Below are 20,856 nucleotides of genomic sequence, written 5' to 3' on the forward strand. Positions count from 1 at the left end.
AAGTAACAAAGCCTACCATCAGCAAGGGCATTGAAGATGAAACGTGGCTGGATCTTTCAGCATGACAATGATCCCAAACACACCGCCCGGGCAACGAAGGAGTGGCTTCATAAGAAGCATTTCAAGGTCCTGGAGTGGCCTAGCCAGTCTCCAGATCTCAACCCCATAGAAAATCTTTGGAGGGAGTTGAAAGTCCGTGTTGCCCAGCAACAGCCCCAAAACATCACTGCTCTAGAGGAGATCTGCATGGAGGAATGGGCCAAAATACAAGCAACAGTGTGTGAAAACCTTGTGAAGACTTACAGAAAATGTTTGACCTCTGTCATTGCCAACAAAGGGTATATAACAAAGTATTGAGTTAAACTTTTGTTATTGACAAAATACTTATTTTCCACCATAATTTGCAAATAAATTAATAAAAAATCCTACAATGTGATTTTCTGGATTTTTATTCTCATTTTGTCTGTCATAGTTAGTGTACCTATGATTAAAATTACAGGCCTCTCATCTTTTTAAGTGGGAGAACTTGCACAATTGGTGGCTGACTAAATACTTTTTTGCCCCACTGTATATACTTGTCAAATGTTACAACACTCATAGCCATCAATCATTGACATTTTACAGCTATCCATCATCTATAACTGTTGTCATCAATCTTGGCCGCAAGTACAGCCAACAGTCATTCAAAGTCGTTCAATTAAAATTTATTAATATAGCCATCATTCATACATTTACTTTAATCTCCTTTTAGTACTTTCATGCTTATTCTACTCTTACACTCTCCCTCTCTTTTGTCTCCGAACCCCCACCTTTGTCTCTCTCTCTCTCTCTCTCTCTCTCTCTCTCTCTCTCTCTCTCTCTCTCTCTCTCTCTCTCTCTGTCTCTGTCTCTGTCTCTGTCTCTGTCTCTGTCTCTGTCTCTGTCTCTGTCTCTGTCTCAGGTGTAAGCTAGCCCAGGCCAATGGCTGGGGGGTGATGGTCAGTCACCGTTCAGGAGAGACAGAGGACACTTTCATCGCTGACCTGGTGGTGGGGCTCTGCACTGGACAGGTACACACTCACTCACTCAAAAAGACATGTGGAGCATCCCATACAGAAGACCCCAACCATTATACAAATCTGACCACAACATTGTATTGCTTTCACTAAATCTGTTCTAATTATGTATCTCTCTCAGATTAAGACAGGAGCCCCATGTAGATCTGAAAGGCTGGCCAAGTACAACCAGCTCATGAGGTCAGTGGTCAAACATGATCCTCTTTAGCTATCCCTACAAATTGTACTCAGTGGCTTCTATTGCTTCTTGTGAAAGCACACTGCACCTCAAAACCATAAATCATCATCTTTCCATAATAAATACTGCATCGGAAAGGAATGATAATATACTTGTATGTGTATTATTGCATGTACAGTTGAAGTCGGAAGTTTACATACACCTTAGCCAAATACATTTGAACTCGGTTTTTTCACAATTCCTGACATTTAATCCTAGTAAAAGTTCCCTGTCTTAGGGCAGTTATGACCACCACTTTAATTTAAGAATGTGAAATGTCAGAATAACAGTAGAGAGAATGATTTAATTAATCTTTTATTTCTTTCATCACATTCCCAGTGGGTAAGAAATTTACATATACAATTAGTATTTAGTAGCATTGCTTTTACATTTTTTAACTTGGGTCAAACGTTTCGGGTAGCTTTCCACAAGCTTCTCACAAGTTGGGTGAATTTTGGCCCATTCCTCATGACAGAGCTGGTGTAACTGAGTCAGGTTTGTAGGCCTCCTTGCTTGCACATTCTTTTTAAGTTCTGCCCATAAATTGTCTATGGGATTGAGGTCAGGACTTTGTGATGGCCACTCCAATACCTTGACTTTGTTGTCCTTAAGCCATTTTGCCACAACTTTGGAAGTATGCTTGGGGTCATTGTCCATTTGGAAGACCTATTTGCGACCAAGCTTTAACTTCCTGACTGATGACATTTATTTATTTTTATTTAACCTTTATTAAACCAGGAAGGGCTAATTGAGATTTAATCTCTTTTTCAAGAGCGTCCTGGCCAAGATAGGTAGCACCAAGTCATTACAAAAATGACAGACAAACAACATGAAAAACTAGTAAAAACCATAGAATGGGATCTTGAGATGTTACTTCAATATATCCACATAGTTTTCCTGTCTCATGATGCCATCTATTTTGTGAAGTGCCCCAGTCCCTCCTGCAGCAAAGCACCCCACAACATGATGCTGTCACCCCTGTGCTTCACGGTTGGGATGATGTTCTTCGCCTTGCAAGCCTCCCCTTTTTCCTCCAAATATAACGATGGTCATTATGGGCAAACCATTCTATTTTTGTTTCATCAGACCAGAGGACATTTCTCCAAAAAGTTCGATCTTTGTCCCCATGTGCAGTTGCAAACCATAGTCTGTCTTTTTTATGGCGGTTTTGTTGCAGTGGCTTCTTCCTTACTGAGCGGACTTTCAGGTTATTTCGATATAGGACTCGTTTTACTGTGGATATAGATACTTTTGTACCTGTTTCCTCCAGCATCTTCACAAGATCCTTTGCTGCTGTTCTGGGATTGATTTTCATTTTCTGCACCAAAGTACGTTCATCTCTAGGAGACCGAACGCGTCTCCTTCCTGAGCGGTATGATGGCCTGCTTGGTCCCATGGTGTTTATACTTGCATACCATTGTTTGTACAGATGAATGTGGTTCCTCCAGGCGTTTGGAAATTGCTCCCAAGGATGAACCAGATGTGTGGAGGTCTACAATTTTTTTGAGATCTTGGCTGATTTCTTTTGATTTTCCTATGATGTCAAGCAAAGAGGCACTGAGTTTGAAGGTAGACCTTGAAATACATCCATAGGTACACCTCCAATTGACTCAAATGATGTCAATTAGCCTTTCAGAAGCTTCTAAAGCCATGACATAATTTTCTGGAATTTTCCAAGCTGTTTAAAGGTACAGTCAACTTAGTGTATGTAAACTTCTGACACACATGAATTGTGAGTGTGATACAGTGAAGTGAAATAATCTGTCTGTAAACAATTGTTGGAAAAATTACTTGTCATGCACAAAGTAGATGTCCTAACCGACTTGCCAAAACTATAGTTTGTTAACAAGAAATTTGTGGAGTTGTTGAGAAACAAGTTTTAAGGACTTCGACCTAAGTGTATGTAAACATCCGACTTCAACTGTAAGTGTAAAGGACGTCACGCTGCTTGCTTCGCGAGTACCACTTCCTCCCGATTCGGCCCATACCTGGCACGAACTCAGGACCTCTGCCTCACAAACACACGTGACCGTCCTCCCTCCAGCGTCCTAGCGGATCGCTCCACCTCAAATGAGGCGGCGCAAGCAGGACAGTTCAGACTGAGGAGTAGGTTTCACACATCCCCACGTGCTACACAAGCATGCATGAACATGTACTATAGCTGTACTATGTAGAGACCAACAAGCTCCTGGTCAACAATCCCTAAAAGGAAGAATAGGAGTAGGACAACGTTGCCACTAGACACTGATCTGAGGTCAGTTTCACCTTCCACACTCAATGGTTCAAGGTTAGTACTCAGTTACAGTAAACTGAATCTAGTCCTGTATCTACATACACTGCTCAAAAAAATAAAGGGAACACTAAAATAACACATCCTAGATCTGAATGAATGAAATATTCTTGTTAAATACTTTTTTCTTTACATAGTTGAATGTGCTGACAACAAAATCACACAAAAATGATCAATGGAAATCAAATTTATCAATCCATGGAGGTCTGGATTTGGAGTCACACTCAAAATTAAAGTGGTGAACCACACTACAGGCTTATCCAACTTTGATGTAATGTCCTTAAAACAAGTCAAAATGAGGCTCAGTAGTGTGTGTGGCCTCCACGTGCCTTTATAACCTCCCTACAACGCCTGGGCATTCCTCTAATGAGGTGGCGGATGGTCTCCTGAGGGATCTCCTCCCAGACCTGGACTAAAGCATCCGCCAACTCCTGGACAGTCTGTAGTGCAACGTGACGTTGGTGGATGGAGCGAGACATGATGTGCTCAATTGGATTCAGGTCTGGGGAACGGGCGGGCCAGTCCATAGCATCAATGCCTTCCTCTTGCAGGAACTGCTGACACACTCCAGCCACATGAGGTCTAGCATTGTCTTGCATTAGGAGGAACCCAGGGCCAACCACACTAGCATATGGTCTCACAAGGGGTCTGAGGATCTCATCTCAGTACCTAATGGCAGTCAGGCTACCTCTGGCGAGCACATAGAGGGCCCCCAAAGAAATGCCACCCCACACCATGACTGACCCACCGCCAAACCAGTCATGCTGGAGGATGTTTCAGGCAGCCGAACGTTTCATCTGTGAAGAGCACAAGGGCGCCAGTGGCGAATTTGCCAATCTTGGTGTTCTCTGGCAAATGCCAAACGTCCTGCACGGTGTTGGGCTGTAAGCACAACCACCACCTGTGGACGTCGGGCCCTCATACCACCTTCATGGAGTCTGTTTCTGACCGTTTGAGCAGACACATGCACATTTGTGGCCTGCTGGAGGTCATTTTGCAGGGTTCTGGCAGTGCTCCTCCTGCTCCTCCTTGCACAAAGACGGAGGTAGCGGTCCTGCTGCTGGGTTTTTGCCCTCCTACGGCCTCCTCCACGTCTCCTGATGTACTAGCCTGTCTCCTGGTAGCGCCTCCATGCTCTGGACACGATGCTGACAGACACAGCAAACCTTCTTGCCACATCTCGCATTGATGTGCCATCCTAGATGAGCTGCACTACCTGAGCCACTTGTGTGGGTTGTAGACTCCGTCTCATGCTACCACTAGAGTGAAAGCACCGCCAGCTTCAAAAGTGACCAAAACATCAGCCAGGAAGCATAGGAACTGAGAAGTGGTCTGTGGTCCCCACCTGCAGAACCACTCCTTTATTGGGGGTGTCTTGCTAAATGCCTATAATTTCCACCTGTTGTCTATTCCATTTGCACAACAGCATGTGAAATGTATTGTCAATCAGTGTTGCTTCCTAAGTGGACAGTTTGATTTCACATAAGTGTGATTGACTTGGAGTTACATTGTGTTGTTTAAGTGTTCCCTTTATTTTTTTTGAGCAGTGTATAAGACCGTAGCCAAGAGCATATTCCCACATATCCCATTCTAAACAAGCGTCGCCAAGCTAATTGCTGTGACGCGCATGCTAACGACACGCCGGTGTCACCCCATGTGTGAGAGCCAGTCAGAACACGGAGAGCACCTGGGATCCGCTCAGTGTAATCCCATTGGGCTCTTAGCAGGACAGGGGAGGGAGGGCCTCTTACCCAATCACAGCACCATTAGCAGCCATTATATAACACCCTGACCACTGGGTTAATGGTTCCAGTTAGGAGTTACAGATCTAGAATCAGATTGCATGACCCCCTAATAACAGCTCCCATAACCCATGATGATCACTGGGTTAACAGTTGCAGGTGGAGGTGTATGTAACCACAGATCTAGGATCTGATTGCCCACCCATAGCAGCATTAACAGCTACTATAACTCCCTGATCACTGGGTTTATAGCTGCAGGTAGAATTCACCCCCTAACCTAACCACAGATCTAGGATCAGATCGCCCAGGCTTTTACCTTGAGCAAATGGATGTCAGATTCAAATTCTGTTCACATGCATTTACCTGTTTTTTTTCTTTTCCCTCCTTGTCCGTTCTGTTGGTCTCTTTAGGATCGAGGAGGAGTTGGGGGATCAAGCTCGCTTTGCAGGCTATAACTTCAGAAACCCCACTGCCCTGTGAGACCAGACAGACAGACACATCGCCGCCAACCAGATGCACAGTTACTTTGAGACACAAAGACAGATGGACAGATCAAGATATAAAGAGACCGACCGACACACACAAACGTGCACATAGAGACACACAAGTGTAGATATGAAGCCTGCAGGGCACCTAAGAAAGACAGGTATGAGCATCAAAGAGAAATTGAAACACACAGCGCTGTATACAAAAAAAAGCAACACTCCGACTGATGGCTGACAAGGACACACTAACTACAGGCTGACTGAGAATAAAAACACACGTTGTATTTTGCAGTTGTTTGCGCTCATTCACCCATGACGACACAACTGCGCTCTCCCTCCTTCGTCCTCTTCTCCACTTTCCTTTCCTGGCTCTGCAGTCATCCCTCATTTTTGTTGTTGTTTCTTGGTTACTTCAAAAGGCTCTCCTGGTGTTGCTATGATTGCAGGAATTGGCCTGTTCCTCCATGCTTGTCCCCGTTTCCTCTTTGCCTACTATCCTTTGGTTACTCTGGCAACAGAATTGCTGTCGTGAAAGGACATGTGAAATAAAATGGTAATTTACAGTTTCAACCACTTTGTTTTGTATTAATATCAAAGTGTTTAACAAATCTAGGATCGGCTTACAACCGCCCCCGCTTTTGTTATACAAAAATGACTGCCCCCAAATGCTGATCTCTTCCTGCATCATTACCTACACACAAATGTAAATGACTGATGTTAAAACCTTTTCTGGTTCTACAACCAATGCACATCTGTGTGCTCTACGTGTAGTTCCCAATTTACGGCGCTGGATGCCACAGTATGCTCCCACTATCACACAACATTCCCATGTAAATACAGAACAGATGACAAACACTTCCTGTAACACTATTTCATGTTTGGCAAGTGAATTGATTATACCATTTTGTAAACTATTTAGCTAGTGTAAAGTTACTGTATCTTAGCTAACAATTCTAAAATATCAAGGGATATTTCAGGATGTTAGCAATGAAGCCCTTTGAAGGGAGTTTGGGCTGCCTGTGTAAATGCAGCCATTGGAGGTAGTTTCATGAGCCAATGCTAACTAGCGTTAGCGCAATGACGAAGTCTACAGGAACAGCTAGTGGTTCCCCAAAGACTTCCAGTCGTTGCGCTAACCCTAGTAAGCAGCTTCCTTCAATCTGAACGCAGAGACATAAATGGTATCCACGAGTTCACCTCTCTGGGGAAGTAGACAAATTCTCAAAGTATCCCTTTAAAAATGGGGTTGAATACACTTTCAGGATTTACAAGACAGCTTGCTAGTTACCTTGGGAGGTTTCTCTGAGGAAGATATTTAACTTGTTACTCTGATCTTAAAAGCAGCACACTGCTGCTAAATGAATATAGGGGAAACACTAAAATCCTGATGGTTTAGAATGGAAAGAAGTGGAGGGTGCTCAACCAGGTGAGTAGAGGTGCAGACAAAACACAATCATTGTAAAGGTTCTGATGGAGGCCATTGATGGCTGAAACATCAAGTTTTTAAATTGTTTAAACAACAGAAATACATCTTAATAGTGAGTGATTGTTCCACCTTTTCCTTTTCAATCGTTTTGTTTATAAGAAAGTATTATCCAGTGTGCTTTTGGTGGATGGAAGGAGTCATTTCTAGAGTCATGCAGTAACTGGAGAGACTTCAGTTGGCTCTAATAAATGATGCAATGCCTCAAGGTCGACAACATGACAATAAAAAGCCACAGGACAGACTCAAAGGAGGGAGAACACAGGCAAGTTCACAGCACAGACTAAACCATTTATTCAAGTAGTCTTCAGCCTTATGGGTTTGTCTTGGCAGTCTTTTGCTGGGGAAAGTTATTGACATGTGCTTCAACCAATAGGAGAGAAAGGGCAGGACTAAACCAAGCGTGTGCATGACTGTGCTTCTAGTGACTAATGCAACTTGTACAGTCACTAGCAATACACTAAGTACTGGTCCCTCTACAGTTGTGAGTGAACACATATCCAGTGTGGAACATCAAGTGCAGTGCTTATTAATATATCAGGAAAATATATTTTAGAATGTATACTGATATAGCAGTTGTTAGGAACTTGCATCCAAAAGGCCGTTCCAAAGTAAAAAGTCCCATCCTCAACACATAGAATACCATCTGCATCAACCAATGGAGACTTTTACTGTGGCGGGCCTAAACTACAGTGTAGTACAAAGGGAGTCAAATAGTCCCTTGTTGACAGACAAAAACACAGGTAAGACATTGTCACACAGAGACTCTGGGAAGAGGGACAGTCACAGGACACTACGAGCAGCAGTTTAGGTTGCTCTTGTGCGCTCTAGGCACGCGCGTTGATGATGTCAACAAACTCTGGCTTGAGGGAGGCTCCGCCAACCAGGAAGCCGTCCACGTCGTTTTGGGAGCCCAGCTCTTTGCAGTTGGCCCCTGTAACTGAGCCTGGAGGAGAAGGGAGGGACTTTGGTTAAACAAAGTAACTTCACAAGCATGTGTCTGTACATATATTGTAAAAACTTTGATGGAATTCTTGCATATCAAAGGTTTAGGAACACTAATTAATATCATTCTCAAGATACCAATGTACATATCTACCAAAGTAATGTTATACGTTATACATGCTCTAAACTCCATTTGATTGTCAGTGTTAATTGGCCCCAACTCTACTCAGCCTAATACATACTTTACATTTCCATTAGGAACAGTGTCTCTGGGGATTATCTCTTAGCTATCAGCAGCCTTGTAGAGAATGGAAAAGAACCTCTGATAAGATAAGGTTCCCAGCGCTGGGTTCAGGGTGTCCCCTACTGACCTCCGTAGATGATGCGGACAGAGTCGGCCACGGCCTCAGAGACGTTGGCCCTGACCCACTCCCTCAGTTTCTCATGCACCTCCTGGGCCTGGGGCGAGACGAGAAGCACACACACACAAATTTAGTGTTTTTGGAAAGTATTCAGACCCCTTTTTCCTCATTTTGTTACATTACATTCTTATTCTAAAATGTATGAAATGTTTTTCCTCATCAATCTACACACAATACCTCAATGACAAAGCAAAAGCAAAAAAAATGGTTTAGAAATGTTTGCACATGTATTAAACATAAAAAACAAATAACCTGTTTACATAAGTATTCAGACCCTTTGCTATGAGACTTGAAATTAAGCTCAGGTGCGTCCTGTTTCTATTGATCATCCTTGAGATGTGGACTCCAATCAAGTTGTAGAAACCTGGGGTAAATTCAATTGATTGGACATGATTTGGAAAGACACACACCTGTCTATATAAAGGTCCTACAGTTGACAGTCCATGTCAGAGCAAAAACCAAGCCATGAGGTCGAAGGAATTGTCTGTCAAGCTCCGAGACAGGATTGTGTCGAGGCACCGATCTGGGGAAGGATACCAAAACATTTCTGTAGCATTGAAGGTCACCAAGAACACAGTGGCCGTCAACATTCTTAAATGGAAGAAGTTTGGAACCACCAAGACTCTTCCTAGAGCTGGCCGCTCGGCCAAACTGAGCAATCGGGGGAGAAGAGCCTTGGTCACGACCTTTGTCACTGACAGAGCTCCAGAGGTCCTCTGTGGACATGAGAACCTTCCAGAAGGACAACCATCTCGGCAGCACACCACCAATCATGCCTTAATGGTAGAGTGGCCAGACAGAAGCCACTCCTCGGTAAAGGACACATAACAGCCCACTTAGTTTGCAAAAAGGCACCTAAAGGACTCTCAGACAATGAGAAACAAGATTCTCTCGTTTGATGAAATACCGAGTCAACTGTCCTGAATGCCAAGCATCACATTTGGAGGAAACCTCCAAACCTCCTTCCCTACGGTGAAGCATGGTGGTGGCAGCATCATGTGGTGGGGATATTTTTCAGCGGCAGGGACTGGGAGACTAGTCAGGATCGAGGGAAAGATGAACGGAGCAACGTACAGAGAGAACTTGCTCCAGAGCACTCAGGAACTCAGATTGCGGTTAAGGTTCACCTTCAACAGAACAACGACCCTAAGCACGCAGCCAAGGCAACGCATGAGTGGCTTTGGGACGAGTCTCAATGTCCTTGAGTGGCCCAGCCATAGCCCGGACTTGAACCCAATCGATCATCTCTGGAGAGACCTGAAAATAGCTGTGCAGCAACACTCCCCATCCAACCTGACAGAGCTTGAGAGGATCTGCAGATAAGAGAACCTCCCCAAATACAGGTGTGCCAAGCTTGTAGTGTCATACCCAATAAGACTCGAGGCTGTAAACGCTGCCAAAGGTCCTTCAACAAAGTACTGAGTGAAGTGTGTGAATACTTATGTAATGAGTTGTGTACATTTTTTTAATTTTTATAAATGTGCAAACATTTCTAAAAACCTGTTTTCACTTCGTCATTATGGGGTATTATGTGTAGATTGAGGGAAAAATATTTCAATCAATTTTAGATTAAGTCTGAATGCACTGTATAGTAAATAGGTACATGCACACTTGAACCAGATCTCTCTTGGACCAGGTCTCTTGAGAAATAGATTCTCTGAGACTAGCCTGGATAAATAAAGATTGAAAAGGTCCAATGCAGCCATCTCAATATCAAATCATTCCTGGTTAACAATTAAGTACTTTACTGTGATTGTTTTCAATTTTAAAAAATAATAAAAACGTCTTCATAGCAAAGAGCAATTCCTCAAGCAATAATTTTTCTAGGACTGTCTGGTAGTGGTCTGAGTGGGGAGGGCAAAACCAATATGCATCCCCCCACAGAGCGGCTTGTAACTATTAAATAACATAGTAAAATATGCACAATGTATGCAAATAAGTCAATATTGTTAAGAAACGGTGATGAGTCGTACCTGCTCGGGTGAGGCCGTCTTGCCGGTACCGATGGCCCACACAGGCTCGTAAGCCAGCACCACTTTGCTCCAGTCCTTCACGTTGTCTACAACACAACAGCTTATTATCAAGATAATGGACGGCACTGTATGTAGATAATGGTAAGGTAAGATAATAAGGCAAGGTAGGTATACCAATTTTTAGGTCTCAGGCAAGTGTTCCATTCATGCAACACCACCGTTTAGTGAACTACTGCCAACCCCTTTGACTACCTCCTGAATAACAGGCACAAAATTCCCCCAAATTTCCCCTTTGAGACTAACATTTTCCACTTAAACCGAAATTGGAAGGTTTTGGAAAAAAATTGGAAGGTGTGCAACAGTGCTATGCGGAGCTGGATAACTGAATCTAGAGTGGGTAGAAGAGATACAATTGAGCTTCCATGGACATTAAAAATAAAAAAAATCCCACAGAATGATTCAGTGGAGAAAACAATGGGTATGTACTTGTACATCTTGTGTGGTGTATCACAAGAACGATTACGGTGTTAGTCACATGACTAACACAGTCCTGTGACGCACATCAGACCCAGAGTTCGATCCCAGCTGTTACCTGCGATGGCCTGGGTCTGGGCGTACACCACCTCCTCTGTGGTTCCAGCCTCCCTCTCCTCTAGCTTTTCTCCGATGCAGGCGATCACCCCTAGGTCACTCTCCAGGGCGTGTGCCACCTTCTGACCAATCAGCTCGTCGCTCTCCCCGAACACATGACGCCTCTCCGAGTGGCCCAGAATCACCCACTCCACGCCACAGTCCTTTATCATCGCAGGGCTGAGGAAGCGAGAGAGGGAGACTCAATACACCCACTAATAGTAGATTTCATTGAAAATAGCGCAAAATACATTTTTGGTATCTCATATTGTTCTGGCAATTCTCAAACGTCATTGGGAGGAAAGATGTTTGAAATGCTTTTTTACATTTGTATCAAACCATTTGCATTTTTTATCATGATGAAAGTGTCCATTTTTGATTCTGAAATTAAATGTTCACATTCATTTATTCAATGTGAGAATTGTCAACTACCCGTTTTGATTGTGTTCATTTTAAAAGGTATTGTTTGGAACAATACACTACAGGTACATCCCATTTCCAGTGCGGGCTTTCTGCTAAGTCTGAAGGTATGATCAATGTTATGTGCACCATCAACACAGTGAATGGGAAAATGGATTCAAAGAGGTAACTCCCTCTGCTGGTGACTTGCTGAATGTGCAATTCTAAAGGAGGACTGTGAAACGAGTTTCACTAGCACCAGGTGTAGCCAGCCCAAAATAAAAAGTAGTGAGCCAGGCCTTGCCGGGCCAAATTACCTATATTTTGGTGGCCTCTGGTACATTCTAATGCCTCGATTCCATCTGGGAAACACCGCAAAATTGAATACATTATCAAATCTACTATCCAGATTGGAAACAGTTGTGGCATTGTGTGTAGAAGGACATGACTTTACCATTTAAATGACAGGAAATGTATGAATTCAGTGTATTTGTAGTTATTTTGGATATTGTCTAGGCCTATATGATCAGGACTATTTTCAAAGTAAAAGCATATTAAACATTTAAAGCTGCAGTTAAGTCACTTTTTTTGGCAACCAGACCAAATTCACATAGAAATGTGAGTTATAAATCTGTCATTTGCATTGAAAGCAAGTCTAAGAAGCGGTAGATGTGTTCTAAGTGCACCATTTCCATGCTTCCCGTTCGTAAGTTTTTGCGTCTTTAACTTGCGGTTTTGTACATCAGCTTCAAACTGAAAATACAATAAATTGGGTTATGGAAAATATATTTCACAGCAGTTTAGATGGTACAATGATTCTCTGCATAATGAGAGAATGTTTTTGTCACAAACTGAAATTAGGCAAACTATTAGGATTATAGAAGCCAGGAAATGCCAGATCGATTTCTACATATTGCACCTTTAACCTGTCTACTCTTGAGATTGTCTTATTTACAGTTTTACTGCAAAATATGAATAGCCACAATGTCTGCTCTTCAAATTATGAATAACAACCTAGTGTATGAACAAAATAATGTAAATAGCCAAGCAACAAGGACAGTCACTTTAGTAGACTTTTGGGTAAATTCAACCAACTTCACTCAGTGTGCACAGCACCCCAGGCACTGTTTCTGCGGTCCAGGCACTGTTGCTGCACGCCAGGTGGGATATATGGGACGCTACGTAGTTCCTGGCATAGAAATAAGAAACCAATCTTATTTCTATGGTTCTTTGTGTGATTAGCTACCACTTATGAAACAAACGGCAGAAATACTTTGTTATGAAAGCATAAGTCGCACATGTGCTCATACTTTACTTTTTCTACCATCGGTAGAGTTGAAAACGCCACGGAAACCCATTTAACTGGTATTTTTCTCATTCGGTACATGGGAATTTAACGGGCAAAATGTTTATGTGCACTACGTGTTCACACACAGCCTTTTATCCGCAACAAGTCTGTTTGATGGAAACACATCTCTGGTGGAAAAAGTAGCTGGGTGAAAATGAGTAATATTAATGTGAAAATATGTATTTTTTAATCTAGACATACTCCATATGTCTAAAACTATAAGGAGTATAATAACGCCAAGATGTTGTCTGTATCATGTACGGTCCACAGAACATAGGATCTTACAGGACGCATGGTTAGGTCTAAATAGGCCAATTTCATTATGATACTTTTTTTCCCCCAATGAAGTTCCTTTTACAGGAACACCCAGGAACAATCTGAGAACCGAAAAATAAATAAAAATCGCCCAATAAGGAGGCCATCTTTAACAAGTTCTGTCACAGATTTTGTCTCAAAGTGGAAGACACACGCAAGTGTGGAGCCTTACCTGATCTCGCCAGTGAAAGCCCCCTTGGCAACTTTGTAGCAGTTCTGTGCAGCCACACCGATCCTGGCATCCAGGTTCGAGCGGGCAAAGTCGAGGTAGACGGTGGGAGCGCCACACACCACCTCTGTGTGAGTGTATAAGAGGGAGACAACGGTGGGGGTGAGGAGACAAGAGAGGGAGACCGTAGGAGGAGTTATGAGAACATCAGAAGAAATCAAATCAAATTGCATTTGTCACATCTAGGGTTGCAAAGGGTTGGAAACTCTCCAGTATACTTCTGGAATTTTTCCATGGGAAGTTAAGCCCGGGTATTTTGCTTAAATTCATAAAAGAAGTTAGCTTATAAGTAAACCTTTTTTATGGGATACACTTAAGGGAATTCTAGGTCTTGCGGTATATTTTGGTTAAACTATCCCCAATTAAATGGAATTGCAACCCTCTGCATGCACAGTGCATTCTTCCATCACATGTACAGCTGATTCTCAAAATCTTGCACACTAATGAGATGCTATTGAGCCCACACTACTACACTGTCTGAGCCAAGGACCACATGCTTTCTGGTAAGTTTTGATTACAAATGTAATACTGGGTGGGGTGAATATACACTGCTCAAAAAAATAAAGGGAACACTTAAACAACACAATGTAACTCCACGTCAATCACACTTCTGTGAAGTCAAACTGTCCACTTAGGAAGCAACACTGATTGACAATAAATTTCACATGCTGTTGTGCAAATGGAATAGACAACAGGTGGAAATTATAGGCAATTAGCAAGACACCCCCAATAAAGGAGTGGTTCTGCAGGTGATAACCACAGACCACTTCTCAGTTCCTATGCTTCCTGGCTGATGTTTTGGTCACTTTTGAATGCTGGCGGTGCTTTCACTCTAGTGGTAGCATGAGACTGAGTCTACAACCCACATAAGCGGCTCAGGTAGTGTAACTCATCCAGGACGGCACATCAATGCGAGCTGTGGCAAGAAGGTTTGCTGTGTCTGTCAGCGTAGTGTCCAGAGCATGGAGGCGCTACCAGGAGACAGGCCAGTACATCAGGAGACGTGGAGGAGGCCGTAGGAGGGCAACAACCCAGCAGCAGGACCGCTACCTCCGCCTTTGTGCAAGGAAGAGCAGGAGGAGCACTGCCAGAGCCCTGCAAAATGCCCTCCAGCAGGCCACAAATGTGCATGTGTCAAATGTGCTCAAACGGTCAGAAACAGACTACATAAGGGTGGTATGAGGGCCCGACGTCCACAGGTGGGGGTTGTGCTTACAGCCCAACACCGTGCAGGACGTTTGGCATTTGCCAGAGAACACCAAGATTCGCAGATTCGTCACTGGCTCCCTGTGCTCTTCACAGATGAAAGCAGGTTCACACTGAGTACATGTGACAGACGTGACAGTCTGGAGACGCTGTGGAGAACGTTCGGCTGCCTGCAACATCCTCCAGTATGACCGGTTTGGCGGTGGGTCAGTCATAGTGTGGGGTGGCATTTCTTTGGGGGGCCGCACAGCCCTCCATGTGCTCGCCAGAGGTAGCCTGACTGCCATTACGTACCGAGATGAGATCCTCAGACCCCTTGTGAGACCATGTGCTGGTGCGGTTGGCCCTGGGTTCCTCCTAATGCAAGACAATGCTAGACCTCATATGGCTGGAGTGTGTCAGCAGTTCCTGCAAGAGGAAGGCATTGATGATATGGACTGGCCCGCCCATTCCCCAGACCTGAATCCAATTGAGCACATCATGTCTCGCTCCATCCACCAACGCCACGTTGCACCACAGACTGTCCAGGAGTTGTAGGATGCTTTAGTCCAGGTCTGGGAGGAGATCCCTCAGGAGACCATCCGCCACCTCATCAGGAGCATGCCCAGGCGTTGTAGGGAGGTCATACAGGCACGTGGAGGCCACACACACTACTGAGCCTCATTTTGACTTGTTTTAAGGACATTACATCAAAGTTGGATCAGTCTGTAGTGTGGTTTTCCACTTTAATTTTGAGTGTGACTCCAAATTCAGACCTCCATGGGTTGATAAATTTGATTCCCATTGATCATTTTTGTGTGATTCTGTTGTCAGTACATTCAACTATGTAAAGAAAAAAGTATTTAATAAAAAAAAAAATCATTCATTCAGATCTAGGATGTGTTATTTTAGTGTTCCCTTTAATTTTAAAACATTTATCTTACAAAGGAGTTGTTTAATCTAACTGCTTAACTATTTATCTGTACACAGAATTGTGTAAATGTTTAAACTTCTTTTTCTAATGTTTACAGGAAAATTCCACGGGCACCATCTGATGTGTCGAGACATTTCACTGCAGCCAATGTAGAATAACAAGTTGTGTACATTTGCAAATACTGTGCCAAATGATATGTGAAGAATGCAACAAAGATGCAGAATCATCTGGCCAAGTGCATAAAGTTCCTTCAGCGCTCACAACAAGTAACCTCTGACAAAAGTCCCTCTACTTCTATTCGAAGTGAAAATTATTAATCAGACACCTATATCGATAGCAACAGCTCATGGTCCTCCTGAAATCATAAGTTTCTTTTGACTCAATGGAGGAATGTAGTCAGATAAATACTAATGAATATCTTTCTCAAGCTGTGTATTCAACTGGTTGACCTCTGATGCTTACAGGCAATGTGTATTGGAAGAGATTTCTTAATGTTCTTCGCCCAGCATACACCCCTCCAATCAGACATGCTTTATATACTAATTTGCTGGATGCAGAGTTCAAGTGAAGATCAGGCAAATCATTGAGAAAGCAGACTATTGCAAAAACTGCAGTTCTGAAATGCATCAAAAAGCGTGAAGACTTCTGCCTGAAGTCCATACACGCCGCAGTGTACATGTTGGACCCCAAGAATGCTGGCAAGAGCATCCTGTCTGGTGCATGGATAAACAAGACCTATGGTGTCATCACTACCATGTCTCGCTACCTTGGCCTGGAAGAGGGCTAGTTTCTTGGCAGTCTGGTGAAGTACACTTCCAACCAAGGTCTTTGGGATGGAGATGCAATATTGCAGTCGTGCCAACATATCTCATCAGCCACCTGGTGGAAGGGACTTTGTGAATCTTAGGCTCTTTCTCCTGTTGCCTCCATCATCCTCCAAATCCCACCAATATCAGCCACCTCAAGAGTGCAACTGGTCCTTGTTTGGGAACACACACACACCAAAGCATGCAACAGGCTGACCAATACAAGGGTTGAAAAATTGATGAAAAAGAAAGTGACAGTGAAGATGAGGCCTTAGAGTCTGATGTTCAAGAGGTAGACATTGAGGAGGTCCAGGGAGAAGACATGGAAGCCTGAGAGGAAGATAACCAAAGCTTTAGTTTCTAGACTATCATTTAACAGATGCATGTTGAAAACGTTTCTGGGAGATGCGTTGGATCATTGGGGATCATTCAATATTCCCTTTCTTTTGTTGTTCAGTGAAATCATCCCATGTGAAGAGTCAACTCATTTAATTAAAGTTCAATTCGTAACTAAATTGTTATTTATATTGGAAGGACTTAAACATTTACAATTATGTCTACTTAAGGTAAAAGGTTTATGTTTGTCTCTTTATGATATGGTAAATATATCCAATGCAAAATAAATCTACATTTAAAATGTTACTAATTTGCATTTATTCCCATAGAAAGTTTCCACCTCTGAATATTCCACAAATGTGCAACCCTAGTGAAGTCACAAAGTATTTGCATAAAGTTCAACTTTCCCCAACTTTGGTCCAACCCAGTTCACGTCCCTTGCCCATGCTCGCGTCGCCCAAACAGTCCTCCGCCCACTTCGCTTGGAAATGAAGGGCTTTCCATAGTTTCATCGCCCACATAGTCATCAGTTGAGAGGCACTGTAAAAGCCAATTCATCCTTGCCCCAGAAATGCAATCTGTAGGCTGCGTACAGAGGGTGTGATGCAATCGCAGAGCCTCCGGAGGCCAAACGGAGCTTCGTACCGCATCGTTGTACGCCTCCCAAATGTTTTGACTATGCGGAGGGCACCTTATAGCTTCGCATTGACATGACTGGTTGACGGTAGGTGGGGGCGGGAGGTCCTGTATAAACACAAACTCACCTAGACAACTTTTTCACAACAGCTCTGCAAAGCTTTTTTCGTGTCTACCGTAGCCCTCATCCTCCACATCGACAAGCAACCCTGGGATGTGGGTGCTTCTGTTCTGCCAGTCACATTCTGTTAAAAGGTCCCCAAAGCACCCACATCCCGGGGTTGCTTGTCTATTCAGTTGGCTGCAGCTCGTGGCCGGAACAAGCTGCAACAAACACTCAAACGGGACAGTTTTATCTCAATCTCTTCATTCAAAGACCCAATCATGGACACCCTTACTGACAGTTGTGGCTGCTTTGCATGATGTACTGTTGTCTCCAACCTCTTGCCCTTTGTCTGTGCCCAACAATGTCTGTTTTGTGCTGCTACCATGTTGTCATGTTGTGCTGCTACCATGCTGTGTTGTCATGCGTTTCTGCCATGCTGTGTTGCGGTCTAATGTCTCTCTTTATGTAGTGTTGCATCATCTCTTGTCATGATGCGTTTTAAATCAAAAATATAGGACAAAAAGAGGCCTTTTGGTAGGCCGCCATTGTAAATAAGAATTTGTTCTTAACTGACCTGCCGAGTTAAGTTATTATAATTATTATTTTGAAGAAGTATGAAAGCCCTGACTTCTGCAGAGGCTGTATATTCTGTACGGACACTTCTGTACGGGTGATGATTTAACAAAAAGTGCATTTGCAAAAAAAGCACAATCATTGCACAAATGTACCTAACCATAAACATCAATGCCTTTCTTAAAAATCAATACACAGAAGTATGTTTTTTTTAAAAACCTGGATATTTAGTTAAGAAATTCATGTTAGCAGGCAATATTAACTAGGGAAATAGTGTCTCTTCTCTTGCATTCAGTGCAAGCAGAGTCAGGGTATAAGCGACCATTTCTTCCTAACAAAGACCGTAATTAATTTGCCAGATTTGTACATAATTATGACATTACATTGAAAGTTGTGAAATGTAACAGCAATATTTAGACTTAGGGTTGCCACCAGTTAAATAAAATATGCAACGGTTCCATATTTCACTGAAAGAATAAATGTTTCGTTTTCGAAATTATATTTTCCAGATTTTACCATATTAATGACCTAAGGCTTGTATTTCTGTGTTTATTATATTATAATTAAGTATATGATTTGATATGTGATAGCAGTCTGAGTAGTGATAGGCAGCAGCAGCAGGCTCGTAAGCATTCATTCAAACAGCACTTTACTGCGTTTGCCAGCAGCGTTTAGCAATGCTTGAAGCACAGCTCTGTTTATGACTTCAAGCCTATTAACTCCAGAGATTAAACTGGCTATACTAAAGTGCCTATAAGAACATACAATAGTCAAGGTATATGAAATACAAATGGTATAGACAGAAATAGTCAACGCGTCATAATTCATATAATAACTACAACCTAAAACTTCTTAACTGGGAATATTGAACCACCAGCTTTCATATGCTCTCACATTCTGAGCAAGGAACTTAACCAACAGCTTTTTTACATGGCACATATTGCACTTTTACTTTCTTCTTCAACACTGTTTCTGCATTATTTAAACCAAATTGAACATGTTTCCTTATTTATTTGAGACTTAAATAGATTTGATTTATGTATTATATTATGTTTTTTTTTAAAAGTGTTCCTTGTTCATTCAGTATCATTGTAATTGTCATTATTACAAATATATATATATAAAAAGTCAGATTAAATCGGTACCGGCTTTTCTTGGTCCTCAATAAACCGGTATCAGCATTAAAATCATAATCGGTCAACCTCTAGATTTTAGTCTTCATGTCCAACAATGACATTTAAAAAATAAATTACATCTGATAACATGGGGACCCATGAAAAACCACCTGCGGGCCAAATTCGGCCCACCAGTTGGGGAACCCTGGCCTATCCCATAAACACTGGCCAAGCATAAGGTTTCTTTGCAAGTGACAGATGATTAGGACTGTGGTAAAATTGACTCAGGACCATGTTCAGCCATTCACTCTCAAGTCAAAAGGCATTGCAGACAAGCAGGCTTATTGGGAATTCAAGGCCCAGGTGTCATCGATGCACTCAGATATGATAAACTATGCTCAGGCCAATGAGCACAGCTTGCGCTAGGCCAACAACCCTGCATGGATGGAGCGGTCAAAAGATACATGTCACGAAACTACAATGTTATGGTGTCGTTTGACGCATAGTGTTAAAAAAAATATTTCACATTTACTCTTTACATGCAAGTATTGGATATTGGTATCAGTCAGAATGAACTGTAAACAACGTATTAGGGTTAATTCTAGACAAGATACTTTGAGACAAAAAAAACATTGTATACCGGTTTCATCGTGGAGGCTTGCGGTGTTCAGGGTCGTTATGAGGTCGCCCAGGCTCTTCTTGTCACCGTTCATCTTCCAGTTTCCTCCTACGAAGAATGTTCTGGACGACATGATGGCTGGGCGGTAGATGATACTCGAAAACGACGACACGGGCCTATGAGGTGATACTTTTGATACAAACAGCGGGCAAACAGAAGCTGTCTTTTTCTTCTTCTTTGGGATTGGTTTGCGGATCGCATCCAATTTAAAGGTGCATACACCGCCACCTACTGTACCAAAGTGTGAGGCCAGTCAAATAATTGAATTATTCCTGTTCCTAAAAAGAAAAACTTGCACCAACAACTAACCCTACACCTAAATAACACTATTTCATAAAAATACAAATCGCCTCTTCTGCATACACCGCCACCTACTGTACCAAAGTGTGAGGCCAGTCAAATAATTGAATTATTCCTGTTCCTAAAAATCTCTGGTTTACTGACCCCTGCCTGCCTTGACTTGTCTATTGAAAAACTTGCACCAACAACTAACCCTACACCTAAATAACACTATTTCATAAAAATACAAATCGCCTCTTCTGCAATAAAATACTTACATGTAAACAGGTAGCCTATGTCACTGCAGCTACCACCTACACTAAAACCCACCACCCCCATTCCATTACTTTTACACTATCTGCTTCTGCACCATGCACCCACCATGAACATGCACCCACCATTGTTCAATTCTGATTATCCAATCTACTCATTACATTACGAATGCTAGGCTATTTTACACACGTTTGCAAATGCGATAATGCATGGAATGCTCTATTATAAAGGTGCATTTTTAAGGTGAAAATGTGCTTCCCCAAACTTCAAACTCACACAATACTTTTTCTTTAATACTCTTGTTGGCTGAGGAACAGTGGCCTAAATGTAGAAAGTTACTCTAACCAGTGGCGGTCAGTGCTGTTTAAGATGAGGGAGGACACTTTTTTTCATGAGCATGG

At 42.6% G+C, this 20,856-nt stretch overlaps 2 protein-coding genes across 5 annotated transcripts in view; one reads left to right on the forward strand and one right to left on the reverse strand.

Moving 5' to 3' along the window:
- LOC124012087 (gamma-enolase-like) overlaps nucleotides 1-6,359 on the forward strand; it is a 28,009-nt gene extending 21,650 nt beyond the window's left edge. For all 4 annotated transcript variants that reach the window (XM_046325479.1, XM_046325483.1, XM_046325481.1 and 1 more), the window contains 3 exons: nucleotides 941-1,049; nucleotides 1,177-1,235; nucleotides 5,715-6,359. In XM_046325479.1, the coding sequence (XP_046181435.1) occupies nucleotides 941-1,049; nucleotides 1,177-1,235; nucleotides 5,715-5,784 (238 nt within the window). In that variant the 3' untranslated portion in view covers nucleotides 5,785-6,359. The remainder of the gene's footprint in view (nucleotides 1-940; nucleotides 1,050-1,176; nucleotides 1,236-5,714) is intronic.
- Nucleotides 6,360-7,542: 1,183 nt separating this feature from the next.
- Nucleotides 7,543-20,101, reverse strand: LOC124013303 (triosephosphate isomerase A). Its single transcript, XM_046327569.1, has 6 exons — nucleotides 19,865-20,101; nucleotides 13,477-13,600; nucleotides 11,205-11,422; nucleotides 10,613-10,698; nucleotides 8,589-8,676; nucleotides 7,543-8,218 (listed from the first exon to the last, which is right to left on the reverse strand). The coding sequence occupies exons 1-6, from the start codon at nucleotides 19,974-19,976 to the stop codon at nucleotides 8,100-8,102; spliced, it is 747 nt and encodes a 248-aa protein (XP_046183525.1). The 5' UTR covers nucleotides 19,977-20,101; the 3' UTR covers nucleotides 7,543-8,099.
- Nucleotides 20,102-20,856: the final 755 nt, after the last annotated feature.

This window comes from Oncorhynchus gorbuscha, linkage group LG24 (assembly GCF_021184085.1).
Source record: "Oncorhynchus gorbuscha isolate QuinsamMale2020 ecotype Even-year linkage group LG24, OgorEven_v1.0, whole genome shotgun sequence".
NCBI lineage: Eukaryota > Metazoa > Chordata > Actinopteri > Salmoniformes > Salmonidae > Oncorhynchus > Oncorhynchus gorbuscha.

Bases quoted from the DNA above. Each gene is read 5' to 3' on its own strand.
- LOC124013303 (XM_046327569.1), bottom strand. From the start codon at position 19,976: ATGTCGTCCAGAACATTCTTCGTAGGAGGAAACTGGAAGATGAACGGT. The intron at 13,601-19,864 runs GTATACAATGTT...ACACTCACACAG, and splicing joins AAGCCTCCACGATGAAACCG to AGGTGGTGTGTGGCGCTCCC. The intron at 8,677-10,612 runs GTACGACTCATC...GTCTCGCCCCAG, and splicing joins AGACGGCCTCACCCGAGCAG to GCCCAGGAGGTGCATGAGAA.